This window comes from Portunus trituberculatus, chromosome 36 (genome assembly GCF_017591435.1).
Source record: "Portunus trituberculatus isolate SZX2019 chromosome 36, ASM1759143v1, whole genome shotgun sequence".
NCBI lineage: Eukaryota > Metazoa > Arthropoda > Malacostraca > Decapoda > Portunidae > Portunus > Portunus trituberculatus.
In genome coordinates this window covers 2,849,225-2,866,243 of record NC_059290.1, presented here as the reverse complement: position 1 = coordinate 2,866,243, position 17,019 = coordinate 2,849,225, and the positions used below count along the sequence as shown (strand labels likewise).

Genomic DNA, 17,019 nt, shown 5'->3' with positions numbered 1-17,019 from the left:
CTCATTCACGCCCTTCATGCATTCCAGACCCTCTTTACGAAAGCCCCCACACCACTGCACACCGCCACGCCGCCCCTCCATCCTTCAAGCAAAGTGTGCCTCGTGAAACAGAGAAATGAGGTTAAAAAAGGATGCCTGTGAGGTTGGCAATATGGCGGACTGTGTGGATAGGGCGGGAATGCCTCAACCCTCCGCCCCTCCCACTCGCCTTCACGTTCTTCCCTCCCTCCCTCCCTCCCTCCTTCCCTCCTCCAGGCCGTGAGTGAGGCAGGCAGTCATCAGTTACCTCCAGTCATCTTAAGGGAGGGTTGGTCGCTGCCTGCCCGCCTCTTCCTGATGTGAGGTGGTGATTAAATAGTAGACGAGAAGACTCATTACTCACTCGCCGCCCTCACATTAATAGCCCGTGATCGTTCCTGTTTTGCATTCATTTGTGCTTCATTTCGCTGTATTTAGTTTGATTTTTAATGTGAAGTTTGGTTTTTCAGATACGAAATAAGCGGAAAATATTGAAAAGTACCAGAGAGAGAGAGAGAGAGAGAGAGAGAGAGAGAGAGTATATATCAGTCAGTCAGCCAGGCAGCCAACCAGTCAACCAGTCTATTTTTGCCTCGTGTCTGTCAGTCTGCCCGTCCAGCGCCTCGTGTAGGTCCGGCTGTCTTCCCGCCTCTAATATTGATTCCCCAGAGTGACAGACGCGGTCGAGGGAGAATCTGTCCGCCGCCTGTCACTATGTCCACCATCACCACCACCGCCATCACCATCCCTTGAGTCACCACCGTCACCATCTGCCAGTAATCATCATCGTCATCATCTTTTCTCCTTTTCTTTTTGTGTAATTTTGTTGATTTTGTTATATTTTGTTCCTTCCTGTTCTTGTGTTCCGTTTTTTGTTTATTTCATTATTATTTCTTATTGTATATTTCTTTTATTTTCTTCTTTTTTGCTCTTTTTTCTTCTCCTCATTGTTTGTGATTTATCATTTACTTGTTCTTGTTTTTTTTTCTTTTGTTGGTGCTTTTTCCTTTTTTTCTCCTCTTCTTCCTCTCCTCCTCCTTCTCTTCCTCCTCCTCCTCCTTCTTCTTCTCCTTCTTTTTCTTCTTCTCCCTCATCTTCTTTTCTTCTTCTTTTTTTCTTCTTCTTCTTCTTCTTCTTCTTCTTCTTCTTCTTCTTCCTCAATTTTTCCTTCTCGTTCTCGTATAAACATCTCACAATTCCTTCTTCTTTCCTTTCCTCATGCAACCTTTCCTCTTCTCGTGACATTTTCATTCTCCTTCCGTTTCTGCATTAACAAGTTCCCTGAAATTCTCTCTCTCTCTCTCTCTCTCTCTCTCTCTCTCTCTCTCTCTCTCTCTCTCTCTCTCTCTCTCTCTCTCTCTTTCAGTGCAATAGGGATGAATTTCTACTTTTCATGTTGAGAGAGAGAGAGAGAGAGAGAGAGAGAGAGAGAAAGAGTTATGTTCCTTTTCATTTATGCTTTTATTGTAATTTTCTTATGTTTTTCTTTACAATATTTTTTATTTTGTTTTTGTTTACGTATTTATATTTTGTTGTGGCGAGAAAGTTTCCCAAGAGAGAGAGAGAGAGAGAGAGAGAGAGAGTAGTCGCTTCTCCATTTTCATTCAATATTTCATTTAACGCAAGCTCTCTACGTCTCTCTCTCTCTCTCTCTCTCTCTCTCTCTCTCTCTCTCTCTCTCTCTCTCCCCTTGAGTAAAAGCTGTTCAATCACTCGCATTCCCTTTCCCAAAACATGACTCTCTCCTACCTTCAGAGAGAGAGAGAGAGAGAGAGAGAGAGAGCAAATTCCTTCTTTTCACGATAATTGCCGTGAGAGTAAAGTTTTCCCCTCATGCTCTCCTGTTTGCATTACCTGACTGGTTTCTTATTTCCCTCATCGTGTTTTTATTGTTATTTTATCGCGTGTATTTATTCTTTTTTTATTTTGCATATTTTTTATTATATTTTTACCTAGTGTTTTTTTTTTTTTTTCCTTTTCTCTTGTGTTTCTTGATTAGTGTTTGTGTGGTGTGACTTATTTTGTTTAATTGTGTGTGTGTGTGTGTGTTTGTGTGTTTGTGGTTTGTTTTATTTTTTCCAATCTTGTTTTTTTTTTCTTTTTCTTAAACTGATATATTTTTTTCAGCACTTTAATTTTTTTTTCCTTCCTTTTTCTCTTTTATTCTCCAGTTTTTCTTCTTTAATTCCCTATTCAATTTTTGTTATTTCTATTTATTATCTTTCTCTTCATATGTTTCATTACATTTCATATTCATTATTTTCATGTTTATTTTGATCTAATTGCGTCACTTCTGTAATTTTTTCTTCTTTGCCTCTTTGTTGTGCTTTTGTGATCATGTTTTCTTATTTTATTTTATTTTTTTGGCTAAATGTGTCACTCCTTTCATTTTTCTTCTTTACATGTTTATTTTGCTGTGCGTCCATATTTTGCTTGTTCTGGTAGTTCATTTCTGTTTATATTTCTCAGTTTCTTAACATGCATATCTTACTTTTCTACATTTACTATTTATTTTTGTCTAAACGTGTCACTTCTTTAATTTTTCTTCTTTGCATGTTTATTTTGCCTTGCGTTCATATTTTACTATTTCCGTTAGTTCATTTTTGTTTGTATTTCTCAGTTTCTTAACATGCATATCTTACTTTTTTTCCATTTTCTATCACTCATATTTTGTTTGTCATATATTTCTCTATTCAATCATTTTTCTTTTCTCTTTCTTTTTTATCATGAATGTTTAAATTTTCGTTAACTTTTCTTCACATCTCTATCCAACTTTTCTCTTTAAATCCCTCAGTACCATGACGCGTTTCCATATTCATTCTGCTTATTATTTAGTGACTTTATACAGCCACAGAAACTTATGTGGGGGATTAGAATAGTGAAGACTTTGGCCATTAAGCTTCTGACCTCCATAGACCCTTCCTAATGTCAATAAAATCGTTTAATCACACCCAGCACTCAAGGTAGAAATGCGTCCCAGTACTGAAGGGGTTGATATTGTTTTACGTGGTTTTTTTATGTTTTTTTTGGCATAATCTTGTCTTTTCTTTTATTATTTCCGTACATAATTTTTTTTGGGGGAATTTGAGAAGATGAAAGTAGAAATTAAGAATGAAAGAAGCCAAGATATTGAAGGAAGTGTGTGTGTGTGTGTGTGTGTGTGTGTGTGTGTGTGTGTGTGTGTGTGTGGGATTCATTCTGCGGTTACATCAACTATCAGGAATTGTGGTTATGATAATGGTGGTGGTTGTGGTGGTGATGGTAATGGCGGCCGTGGCGGTGATGGTGGTGAGTGTGTTGGTGTTGATGTGGAAAATATTAGGAATTACTGTGGATACACTAATACAGGTAGTGGTGGTGGTGGTGGTGGTGGTGGCGGATCTCTTATTGTTAGTTGTGGTGGTGGTGGTGGTGGTGATATTCCAGTAAGATTATTGGTGGTAGTGGTGGTGTTAATGGTGATGATAGTGGTGATGATGGTGGTGGTGGTGATGGTGGTGGTGATGATGATGGTGGTGATGATGATGGTGGTGGTGACGGTGGTGATGATGGTGGTGGTGGTGACGGTGGTGATGATGGTGGTGGTGGTGGTGATGATAGTGGTGGTGACGATGGTGGTGACGGTAGTGGTGATAATGGTGGTGATGATGATGATACTTAGGTATTTTAAGCTATCTCATCATTTTCAATAAATAAAATGAAAGAAAGAAAAGACACGTAAATTAGAGAGAGAGAGAGAGAGAGAGAGAGAGAGAGAGAGAGAGAGAGAGAGAGAGAGAGAGAGAGAGAGAATATTACATTTTCTTTATCTACAATAAACATGAGCAGCTTAAAAGAAATAATAAAAAAAACTAGAACAATAACTACAAGGAAGGTTTAAATCAGAGAGAGAGAGAGAGAGAGAGAGAGAGAGAGAGAGAGAGAGAGAGAGAGAGAGAGAGAGAGAGAGAGAGAGATAGTTTAATGGGGTGCTATAAATACCATTCCAAACCCAACAATAAAATATAAAACGTATTTAGTTAACCATATTCAGCTTAAAACGATAAGGGACGAAGAGAGAGAGAGAGAGAGAGAGAGAGAGAGAGAGAGAGAGAGAGAGAGAGAGAGAGAGAGAGAGAGAGAGAGAGGAATGCTTAGGTGAATAGAGAAGAGATGAATGAATGAATGAATGGTTGTAAGAGGAAAGGATGGGAAAAAAATAGAAGAAGAGGAAAAGAGGAAAAAATATATAGAAATGAATACAAAAACTCCCTTTCTTCCGGTTCTCTGGAGTTGCTTTTGATCTTAAACAAATGTATTTTTATTGTGTTGAACCGAGGAAAGGAAAGGGGGACAAGGAAGGGAAAGTGTGTAAAGGCATTTAGAGAGAGAGAGAGAGAGAGAGAGAGAGAGAGAGAGAGAGAGAGAGAGAGAGAGAGAGAGAGAGAGAGAGAGAGAGAGAGAAGAGAGACTACCACATCAGCAATGAAAAGGAAGATGAGGTTCAGAGAGAGAGAGAGAGAGAGAGAGAGAGAGAGAGAGAGAGAGAGAGAGAGAGAGAGAGAACGAGCAGAGAGAGAAAGACAGAGACAGAGACAGAGCGAACGGGAAACAGAAACAGAGAGAGAGAGAGAGAGAGAGAGAGAGAGAGAGAGAGAGAGAGAGAGAGAGAGGGAGAGGGATGAGCACGCGTATCATCAGCTAATTAGAGCCAGGTGACACAGGTGGGGCCGGCGGGGGGTTGATGTTACCTTGACAGATGAATTTGTCGCCAGGTGTGATGCCCCGCCAGCTCCGTCAGCACATAAGGACGCGCCTCGCCGGGAGATGAATGGCTACTCTTGGTGTTTTCATGCGCGTGTTTTTTCATGTGCTCACTAGTCATTATTTGGCTGTTTGTTTTTCTTATTCATTTATTCTTTTTATTCATTATTTTTTTTTTCTCTTTCGTTCTCCTTTTTTCATTTGTTTTTCTTTCTTATTTTCTTTTTTTGTATTTTTGTTTGTGTTTTTGTGTTTTATTTGGTATTTATTTTCTTTTCGTTGTTTTTTGTGTGTTTTCATGAACGAGTTTTATCATTCACTCACTATTCATCATTTTCTTATCCCTGTTTTTCTTTCGTTTTCTTTTCCTCTCTTATTTTCTTCTGGTTCTTTATTTTTCTTCATTTTTTTGTTATTTATTTTCTTTTCGTGATTATTTTGTTTTGTTTCTTTACTTTCTTCTTTTTCTTTTTCTTTTCCGTGTTATGTTTGTCGTTGTCCCATTATTTCGTTCATTCTTCATTATTCTTAGTATTTCGTTTCATTTTTTATTATTTCGTTGTCTCTTTGTTGTTGTTTTACTTTTTGTTTCCTATTGTTAAGGTAAGTTAGGTTAGATTTCATTTCGTTTCGTTCATCTTTCTATATTTCTCATCATCTTTCATTTCTCCTTCACTAATCACTTTATTTTATTGTATTCTATTTTACCTCTTGCATTACAATACATTTATAATATTTTTTTACCATTTTTTTTATCATTTTCTATTAGTATTTCTTTTATTTTTACCATTTCTTATTATTTATTAGTATTTTCTTAATTTTTATCATCTCTTATCATCATTTATTAGTATTTCTTTAATTTTTACCTTTTCGTATCGTTATTAATTAGTATTTCTTGAAGTTTATATTATTTCTCAAACTTTTATTTCCTTTATCGTATGTTTCGCTCCTATTCTTCCTCTGTATCGTTCGTTATTTTTGCCCTATTTCCATTTTTTTTGTCGTATTTTCCTTATTTTCTTAACCATGCAATATATAAATCACTTTTCCACCCATATTTTGTTTCCGCATTGTTATTTTTTCCCCCACTGTTTCCTCGAGTACCAAAGAAGTTATTGTGTTCTGCTAATGGTCTCAGTTTTCACATTTCTTTTTTTTTTTTTTTTTTTTTTTTTTTTTCTGTTGATTTTTTTTCCCTCGGCGCTTCATTAATCTGGTGAGAGGAGGACAAATACGCTGTTTGGGGAGGACTAACTTCATTATCTTCAACTTCTCATTGTTTTTCCATTGTGTTCTCTCTCTCTCTCTCTCTCTCTCTCTCTCTCTCTCTCTCTCTCTCTCTCTCTCTCTCTCTCTCTCTCTCTCTCTCTCTCTCTCTCTCTCTCAAGTTATCCTTCTCCCCATCTGTCACCACGTCTCTTCTCGTTTCTTCAGACGCCACAGTTACTTCTTGTCAATTTTTTTCCCTCCCTCCTTACCTGCCTCCCTCCCCCGCTACCTGTGCACTCTCACCGGCCCCCTTAATTACCCACAACACCTGCATCTCCATACCTTTCGTCCCTCTAATTGGCATCACCTTCCTCTTCACCATCATTAAAATACCCGCCACGCTAACCATGTCATAAGAAATGGTCATTATCGGCGCTCCTTCCTTCGTTTCTCAAGAGATTTTCGTTCTTGCGGGTGATTGTTGGTTGGCACTCTTATCTTCCAGATTTCCGCGGGTTTTTTGTGGATTTTTGTGAGGCTGGGAGGTAAAAGTTTTTCCCTTAAGTAAATGGCGTGGCGGGAAATGTGCAGGAAGGGAAAATGGGAAACTTGCATGGTCCTTGTTATAGAAAGAAGGGTGGAGAAGGAAATAAGGAGCTTGGATAAAAAGAAATAGATAAGAAATATGTAATGATAGATAGATACTGGTAGAACGAGCGTGATCTATTAGAAAAAGGGAATAAGGAGTACTGATTAATAAAGAAAGAGAGAGATAAAGAACCTGGATTAGAAAGAGATAGATAAGCAAATATATAATAATACATACATACTGGTGGATGGAAAGAGGTGGGCATTTTATTAGAAAAGGGAATAAGGAGGCTGGATAAGAAAGAAATAAAGAGATAGGCAAATATATAATACTAGACACATACAGGTAGTAAGGGTAGTGGTGTATTAGAGAAGGAAGTAAGGAGGATGGATAAGAACAAATAAAGAGAAGTAAATATGTAATAATAGATACATACTGCTAGAGGGAAAGACGTGGGTGTTGTATTAGAGAATGAAATAGAGACCTGGATAAAAGATAAAAAAGGTAAAGTATATATATAATGATAGATACACATATATTAATGAAACGAGGTAAGATATGGTGCGTCAATGTACAGACTTGTTATAAGAGAAAGTAAAGTAACTAAGGTAAGTAATTAAGGTAAATAAATATATAGTGATAGATACACATACTGGTAGAACGAGAAAGGATTGAAAATTTATTAGCGATGGAATTATTGATGTTGAAATAAAGCTGAAAAATCATAAGTAGATATTTAGTGATGATAGATCATATGAGACAGAAGCATGTATAAAAAGCAAAAAGAATAAAAAAAAACATGCATCGTAATGAAATGGAGGAGAAAACAAAAGCATCACCTCTGTTATTAGAAGAAAAAGAGGAAAAAAATGTATTAGAGAAAGAAATAAGGTGATGAAATAAAGTAAAATTGGTAGATAGATGATGATGGACCTTTACGTAAAATGCCTTAATTGATAGGTAAGATATAAAGGTTAATAATGAATTGAAAGAAGAAGGGTTGATAAATAAATTAATTGTATATATAAGCTGATAGTTCGTTAGTTATTTAGACAAACGGGATTAATTATAGCAGATATAGGATAGATAGATGATGATAGAGATGTACCTTTTATGTAAAATGCTTTAATTGATAGGTAAATATAAAGATTAATAATGAATTGAAAGAAGAAGGGTTGATAGATAAATGAATTGTATATATAAGCAGATTTTTCAGGATAAATAGCAGAGATGAAAGAAAAGAGATTGAAAAGTAAGAACGAAGGAAGAAGTAGCGAAGAAAAAAAGATAAGAAAAAGTGGATGAGAATAAGATCAACGAAAAAAATACAATAAAGAAAGCAGAAAATTGGAAAAAAATAGAAGATAACAGAAAATAAGAGAGAAAGGAAGAAAGAAGAGAAGAAAACTTGAACCAAAATAGACAAGAACAAACGTAAAGAAACAAAGACAAACACAAAAGAAAACGCATTGCCTTCCTTTCCATCTTTCATTCCTCCTCCTCCTCCTCCTCCTCCTCCTCCTCCTCCTCCTCCTCGCCTTCACCAGGAGTATCTCGGCGGCTTTAAATGGACTTACTTAGCGTTACTTAATTGCCCTTTGGTCCACTTTGATGGTTTCCACGACTCTGTTATGACTCCGCCTACAAGTTCGTTTGTGAGTGTGTGTGTGTGTGTGTGTGTGTGTGTGTGTGTGTGTGTGTGTGTGTGTGTGTGTGTGTGTGATGGTAATAGTTGTAACAGTGATAAGTGGTTTTGTCAGTTCGGTTACATAAGGTGTAGTAGTAGTAGTAGTAGCAGTAATAGTAGTAGCATAATAGTAGTAGTAGCAACAGCAGCAGTAGTAATAGTAGTAGTAGTAGTGGTGGTAGTAATAGTAGTAGTAGTAGTAGTAGCAGTAGTAATAGTAGTAGTAGTAGTAGTAACTTCAACACATGAACACATCAACACAACAAACCGTGCATAATAAACATCACTCATTCCTGTCACCCCCAAACCCATTATTAGGTTTAAATACTCCCACAAGACCCCTACACACTGGCCCTACTCGCCCCCAAATGGCCTCCAGTGGTCCCTAGTTACCTCCAAGTGGTCCCCAAACGGTCCCTCTGTCGCCTCAAGAGTCCCAGTGGTCCCGGCAGTCCCTCCAGCCAGTAAGCCAACACTCCTAGGCAGAATTAGTCTCTCAACTCATCACTGACAAGAGGTGACAGTGGTTGTGACCGTCCTGTGCCCTTACTCTCTCTCTCTCTCTCTCTCTCTCTCTCTCTCTCTCTCTCTCTCTCTCTCTCTCTCTCTGCTTTGATCGATTTTCTTCACTTTTTGTTGTTATTCTTTTGTTTTGTTTTATTTTCAACTTGTTCCTCAATCTTTCGTGTTTCGTTTCTCTCTCTCTCTCTCTCTCTCTCTCTCTCTCTCTCTCTCTCTCTCTCTCTCTCTCTCTTCGTTACATCATCGACAGAGAGAGAGAGAGAGAGAGAGAGAGAGAGAGAGAGAGAGAGAGGAGTACTATAAAAAAATAAGAACACTTTGAAAAAAAATATATTTCTTAACATATATACATAAATGAATAGTAAATAGATATAAAGTGATAAAAAGGTCAAGGAATAAAATAAATAGATAGATAGAAAAATAAATGAATATGACCAAAACAAATAGATAAATAAATAAAACTCTTAAAACAAAAGAAACAAGGAGTAAAAAAAGGAGAAAAAAAAACAATAACAACAGGACCAACAATTCTACCATTCAGAAAATAAATAAACAAGAAAATAAAGGAAAAAAAAGGAAGGTATAAGGACGAAAAGAAAAAAAAAATACACACACAACAAAAAATAAAGATAAAATTAAATAAAAAAAAATAATAAAGAAAAAAAAACTATAAGCACGAAAAGAAAAAAAACGAAACAAAAATATAAAAATAAATTCACGAAAAAAAAAAAAAACACTAATGAAACGTTGAATTCTGGGTACGTTTTCCTCAGCAACACACAGACAGACAGACAGTACCTCTTGTTTCCTTTTCCCTCAAAGAACTGATCAGAGGGTAGTTTGTTTGCTAACTCGACAGAGGAGAGAGGGAAATGAGGAGGAGGAGGAGGAGGAGGAGGAGGAGGAGGAGGAGGAGGAGGAGGAGGAGGAGGAGGAGGAGGAGTGGGAGGAGGAGGAGGAGGAAATGTTTTATAGAGAGAGTTAGGACGAGGGAAAATTAGTGAGAGAGAGAGAGAGAGAGAGAGAGAGAGAGAGAGAGAGAGAGAGAGAGAGAGAGAGAGAACCCACCACTCTCTCTCTCTCTCTCTCACAAACGGCTCGGGTTCAATTTATCAGCCGTGTCTTGGTTCCTGCGTCGTTGTATTATGATTGTGCCAGATTATTAATATTTATTCTCAACGGTAAACAATTATCTCTCTCTCTCTCTCTCTCTCTCTCTCTCTCTCTCTCTCTCTCTCTCTCTCTCTCTCTCTCTTTCTCGATTTTCTCGTTTCTTTTCTTTTTTTCTTTATTTTTAAATTTAGAATAAGATGTGTGTGTGTGTGTGTGTGTGTGTGTGTGTGTGTGTGTGTGTGTGTGTGTGTGTGTAAGACCAACAAAATTATCACTCTCTTAAACATAAATGCCCCCCAACAACAACAACAACAACAACAACAACAACAACAATAACATCTTACTCAATGAAAATATAAAAAGAAAACAAAAATAACACAAAATACAATAAATAGATACAGAAAAAAATAAAGAAATAAAAACCAAAATAAACACACTAAAAAAAGACAGAAGAAAAAAAAAAAAACATAACGCATGAAACGACCCTTACACACACACACACACACACACACACACACACACACACACACACACACACACACACACACACACAGCCAGGGAACACATGCATAGGGAATCAGGTGGCTGGACTATCTGATGGGCGCCCTTCATTGTTAAGTGAGAGCTGTGCCACTCGAAGCAATATTTCACTGATCGCCGTGGCTCAGAGGGGCTATTTGTCACTGATTGGCGCACGCTGGGGACTGCCTCCACTCACCCGCCCCTCCCATTGGCTCCTCACCGCCCAATGAAGGAACAAGCAGGATCTGTTTTGCAGGGTCCTGTTTCTCTCTCTCTCTCTCTCTCTCTCTCTCTCTCTCTCTCTCTCTCTCTCTCTCTCTCTCTCTCGTTCTTGTTATGTGATTTTCTCTTTTTTTTCGTTCTGTCCTACTTTCTTCAATTGATTTTGTTTATTTTCCTTTTTTTTTATTTGGGTTCGAAGTTGTTATTGATCACGGTTCGTATTCCTCGTGTGCTGTTTGTCTGGTTTAGAGAGAGAGAGAGAGAGAGAGAGAGAGAGAGAGAGAGAGCTACACACCTTTCAGTCAATCATTTGATACAAGACAGGTAGACAAAGAGACAGACTGGCAAAATAGATACACAGACATAATACAGACAGACAGACAGACGGACAGAACATGATAACAACCTAATACCATAAAAATAGTTTCCTTATGACAAAAAAAGAAGAAAAAAGAAAATTGACAGACAGACAGACAGACAGAACATAATAGACTAAAATTATCACTCCACGAAGCAGAGAGAGAGAGAGAGACAGAGTGCGAGACAGAGAGACCGAGACAGAGAAGCAGAAACAAGCACGGAGAGACAAAGGGAGGAGGCGAAGGAAGAGACCAGGTGTGGGGGATTAGGAGACCCTTTCACACACCTGCCACGGATTTACACCTGTACAAAGGCTGGGTTAATTCAGGTGTTGTGGCTTGATACCTGGTGGGCACGTGAGGTGAAGAGGGAGGAGGAGGAGGAGGAGGAGGAGGAGGAGGAGGAGGAAGGAGGTATTGTAAAGAGTTTTGGGTTCAGTGTAGTAAGTGGGTAGAAGATATTGGTTTCGCCTCCCATTGTTTGAGTCTCGTTTTCTTTGCTTGGGGTTAGGAAGAGGTCATGTTGAGGTTGTTAAGGTCATTTGCATGTCAGATGTAAGTCAATAAAAAATATCTATCTGTACCCTCGTTTATCATTCCTCCTCCTCCTCCTCCTCCTTCTCCTGCTCCTTCTTTTCCTCCTCCTTCTTCTTCTTCTTCTTATTCTTCTCTTCCTCCCCATTCTTCTTTTTCTCTTCTGTTTTGTATTAATCTTGTTTAATTTTCGGTATTCTTTCATCTTTTCTTATTTATTTATTTTTATTTTTCTTTTCCCTTTTCTTTTTACGTTTTCTCTTCCTCCTCATTCTTCTCTTATTTTCTTCTTCTGTTTTGTATTTATCTTTTTTATTTTCACTATTCTCTCCTTCTCTAGTCTTAATTATTAGTTTCTTTTCATTCTTGCTTTTTCTTCTTTGTTTAACCTTTTCTTCCTCTTCCTCGTTCTTCTTTTTCTCTGTCTTATGTTATTTCTTTATCTTCTGTTTGATTTTTAGTACTTTTTTTTCCTTATTCTTCTTATTCGTTATGTTTTATTTTTCATTTTCACTTTTTCCCCCTTTGTTTAGCTTTTCTTCTTCCTCCTCCTCTTTCTTCTTTCTCTCTCTCTCTTATTCTGTTCTGTATTTACCTTGTTTGTTTTCTGGTATTCTTTCTTCTTCTCTATTCTTATTTATTATTTTTTTTATTCTCACCTTCTCATTTTTCAACTTTCCTTCATCCAATAGTGTAATTATCTTTTCCTCTCACATTTTCTCCTTTCTCTCTCTTTCATTGCCTATTTTTTTTTTTTTTATCTTTCCTTACTTGTGTCTTCAATTACTCTACCTCTCCTCTTACCTTCCTTTCTGATTTTCCTTCCTCCATTCTCTCTCTCTCTCTCTCTCTCTCTCTCTCTCTCTCTCTCTCTCTCTCTCTCTCTCTCTCTCTCTCTCTCTCTCTCTCTCTCCGTCTCCCTCCACGAATTTTTCCCTCCCTCGACTCTTCATTATATTCTCAAATTTCTGCCTGCTTCTCTCTCTCTCTCTCTCTCTCTCTCTCTCTCTCTCTCTCTCTCTCTCTCTCTCTCTCTCTCTCTCTCTCTCTCTCTCTCTCTCCGCTACTGGGTGTGTCTCTAAGGTCAAACGGGGTCAAGATTTCTGACCTCAACTGCGGCGCGTCTGATTGGCAATGATTCTTCTCCGTGACCGCCTGTCTGCCTGTCTGCTGCTCACATGTGCTCTGACCTCTGACATTCTCTCTCTCTCTCTCTCTCTCTCTCTCTCTCTCTCTCTCTCTCTCTCTCTCTCTCTCTCTCTCTCTCGCTTAAAAGGATGTTAATCTTGTCTCGAATCTTAATTTCTTGTATAAAAAGGTGGTAATCTAAGTATCATAGCATAAGAGAGAGAGAGAGAGAGAGAGAGAGAGAGAGAGAGAGAGAGAGAGAGAGAGAGAGAGAGAGAGAGAGAGAGAGAGAGAGAGAGAGAGAGAGAGAGAGAGAGAGAGAGAGAGAGAGAAGGAGAGCACGAGAGGTAGACACATGAAGGATGAGAGAGAGAGAGAGAGAGAGAGAGAGAGAGAGAGAGAGAGAGAGAGAGAGAGAGAGAGAGAGAGAGAGAGAGAGAGAGAAGGGAGAGCACGAGAGGTAGACACATGAAGGATGAGAGAGAGAGAGAGAGAGAGAGAGAGAGAGAGAGAGAGAGAGAGAGAGAGAGAGAGAGAGAGAGAGAGAGAGAGAGAGAGTTAAAAAAGAAATAAGAAAAGAAAGGAAAAAAGAAGAGGCGAGAAGATCAAATTATTTTAAAAACTAACTAAATAAATAAATGAATAATTGAAAAAAAATTCAGAAAATGGAAAATGAAAAGGATAAAAAGAGAAAAACTGATAAGAATGAGAAAATAATGAAAGGCGGAAGAAAAGAAAGGAATGAACAGAGATAGATGAATAAATAAATAAATAAAAAACGAAGAGAGAGAAATTAATGTTGCCAGAATTGTGACGCTTTTTCCAGGCCTGATATACTGCGGCCACATCTCCAGCACCTCTCTCTCTCTCTCTCTCTCTCTCTCTCTCTCTCTCTCTCTCTCTCTCTCTCTCTCTCTTGAAACGATATTTTTTCCTGTTTTTTGCTTCATTCTCTTGTTCTTTTTTTCTTATTTTCTCTTTTTATTATTTTTGTCCATTATATATTTTGTTTCGTCTCTCTCTCTCTCTCTCTCTCTCTCTCTCTCTCTCTCTCTCTCTCTCTCTCTCTCTCTCTCTCTCTATTCTCTATTATTTATCTATTTATCTATTCTTTTCTTTAGCTTTTTATTTTATTTTTAATTAGTTTGTGTATTTTTATGATATTCTGCTTTATTCATGTGATTTTTTCCCCCATATCATTTGGCGTATATTTTTGTGCTTTTTCTTCTTTATTCTTTATGTTTTCGTTTAATTTGGTTCAGTTTCCTGCTATCTAACATTCCTTTTTACTCTATTTGTAAGCTATGTCGTCTATTTATCATGTATCTATTTTTTCTGCTTATTTTTAATCTCTATGCCTTTGTCTGTATACATTTCTCTACATTCTTTAAGTTAACTTTGATTACATTACGTTAGGATAGGTTAGGTTAGGTTGGGTTAGGTTAGGAAAGGTTAGGTTGGGTTAGGTTGGAATAGGTTGGGTTAGGTTAGGTTAGGTTGGAATAGGTTTGGTTAGGTTGGGTTGGGTTAGGTTGGTTTAGGTTAGGTTAGGTTGGAATAGGTTGGGTTAGGTTAGGTTGGAATAGGTTTGGTTGGGTTAGGTTGGAATAGGTTAGGTTAGGTTAGGTTAGGTTAGGTTGGAATAGGTTGGGTTGGGTTAGGTTAGGTTAGGTTGGGTTGGGTTGGGTTGGGTTAGGTTAGATTAGGTTGGGTTGGGTTAGGAAAGGTTGGGTTAGGTTAGGTTTGGTTACATTAGGAAAGGTTAGGTTAGGTTAGGTTGGGCTAGGTTAGGTTAGGTTTGGTTACATTGGGAGAGGTTAGGTTAGGTTAGGTTGGGCTAGAATAGGTTTGGTTAGACTTGATTAGGTTAGGTTATAATAGTTTAGGTTATATATGATTATATTTTATTGAGCTGGATGTTTAAGTGTGTTTTTCATGTTAATAATGTTGAATTTGCATTAATCTGTTAGTAGAACCATGTGAACACCTTAGAAATCCACGTCCCTTAACTGAACCTTCTGAAAAACGTGATTTGTGGTGAGAAAGAAAGCTAACTGGATTGTCAAGGATGTTTCTCTTGTTAGTAATTTAGAAATCATGTTATATTGTTACTGGAACCATGAAATCATCCTTAAAAACTTATGTCACTTCAACTAGAGCCTTCTGAAAATAGGACAGTTGTGGTGAGATTTTCAAAGGTGTTTTTCCGTTAAAAATATAGAAACCTTATTAATATGTCACTTGAACCATGACAGTACTCTGAAAAATTCGTGTTTCTGTTAAAATATAGGAACCTTATTCGTGTCACTTGAACCATGTAAACACCCTTAGAAATTCGTGTCACTTAATTCAGCTTTTTTGAAATAGAGTTGTGGCGAGATTCTCAAGTGTTTTTCTCTTGTTTGAATGCAGAAACTTTATTTGTCTGTCACTTGAATATGTAAAAAGCCTAAGAAATTCGTGTCACTTCAACTAGAGCCTTTTGAAAATATGAGAGCTGTGGCGAGATTCTCAATTAAGTGTTTTTCTGTTAAGATATAGAAACCTTATTAATCTATCAATTGAACCATTTAAAATCTCGTAGAAATTAGTGTCACTTCAACTACAGTCTTTTGAAAATAGAGTTGTGGGGAGATTTTCAAGGGTGTTTTTCCTGTTAATATATAGAGATTTTATTAGTATGTCACTTGAACAATGTAAACACCCTGAAAGAAATCGTGTCACTTAAACTAGAGGCCTTTTGAAATAGGGTTATGGCGAGATTTTCAAGGATTTCTTTCGTCTTAAAATGTAAAAGCCTTACTAGTCTGTCATTTGAACCATGTAAACACCCTTAAAAAATCGTGTCACTTCAACTAGAGCCTTGAGAATAGAGTTGTGGCAAGATTCTCGAGTGTTTGTCTCCTGTTAAAATACAGAAACCTTATGTCTGTCAGTTTAACAATGTAAACACCCTTAAAAATTCGTGTCACTTGAAAATAATGGATTTGCGGGAAATGTTCTCTGTGTCTCGCCTACGTCACATTTATAGATAAATGCATCCAAGGCCACGTCACTCACGAAGCAGCCGTCTCACTCCGCCCCCGTGACTTACACCCTTACTCTTGGGCACATCCTTGTTTTTTTTTTTTTTTTTTTTTTACTCTATACCATGTGGGCTTTTTCACGGGAACTTATGGGCTAAAGGGGATACTTTTTGGAGTACAAACCTCCTATCTCAAAGCCCACCCGCTAGGAAACCGTTCCCCCGAGTGAGGAAGTCCAACTCAGACCGTGGACAGGATTCGAACCCGTGCGCTTGGAGATCCTTCGTACCCCAAAGCACACATGGTTCCACTGCACCACGGCGGCCCTCTGGTGTTGACGCTCAGTAAGTAGACACCAACATGGCAGGTGGCGGGATATTGGAGGCAGGACATCAAAGCAGACTTGGTATAGAGATGGGCTAATAATTTGATAAGATGAATTGTTGTATCGTTAACTTTTGTTTCTCGTTACATTTTTCCTTTTCATTGACGTTTCTCCTTACTAAGAGTTAACTTTCAGGAGTCACGTATCTGTTTGGCTCTTTCTTTAATTAGTCCAGTATCAGTTTTCTTAGATTATTTTGGGGATTTAGCTTGTCTCTGTCTTTTTTTTTTTCATTATCAGAATATCATTATTAGAGTATCATTTATGTTTTTCACCAGTGTTACATGTTTCCCCTTTATTTTCATTATTTTTTATCGTTATTATTATTTTCTTTTATAGTTTTGTAGCACCAATTCAAGCGTTCAGTTTGTGGTCACAGTTTCTTTTTTCAACTCTTTCCTTACTGTGGCATCGACTAGCTCGTTTGACAATGCCTTACACATTTTCGTTTAATTAATTTCTTTACTCGTTTCATATCAATTATTTTTGTCTATGGCATCAGTTGATCTTTCAGTTTTTTGTAGGTATTAATTAAATCTTCTTGCTATTCTTTGAGATTTTTCCATTAACGCATCACTTTTTGCCTTTTTTCAACGCTATTATATATCACACAGATTAAAAGGATATTTCTCGGTAATGCCAGAGCTACAAATCCCCTGAAGTAACTCACGCTCTGCTATGTAATTTATTTCCTCTCTTCTGACGAACAATAGACTTCACGGTGTTTGGGAATTGTTGTACTGGATTGGTTAACACATCTCCCCTTCACCTTCCCTCCTTCAGCCTGTCACTTCGCATTGTTTCTTTATCACTACACCCTCTGCTATACACGCACACACCAGCCACACCCTTACTACTCAGCCCTCCATGGTGTGTTTCTCAGAGCCACACCCATTACCTATTTACTCATTTTCTGTGTTTTTTCAAGTATCTAAAATTAATAATTACTTTCTTTCTTTTCA

At 37.6% G+C, this 17,019-nt stretch overlaps 1 protein-coding gene across 1 annotated transcript in view; it reads left to right on the top strand.

The window, feature by feature from the left end:
* The first annotated feature begins 151 nt into the window (after nucleotides 1-151).
* LOC123513451 (leucine-rich repeat extensin-like protein 3) overlaps nucleotides 152-17,019 on the top strand; it is a 26,614-nt gene continuing 9,746 nt past the window's right edge. The window contains exons 1-2 of the mRNA XM_045270611.1: nucleotides 152-258; nucleotides 8,565-8,710. Of these exons, the coding sequence (XP_045126546.1) occupies nucleotides 152-258; nucleotides 8,565-8,710 (253 nt within the window). The remainder of the gene's footprint in view (nucleotides 259-8,564; nucleotides 8,711-17,019) is intronic.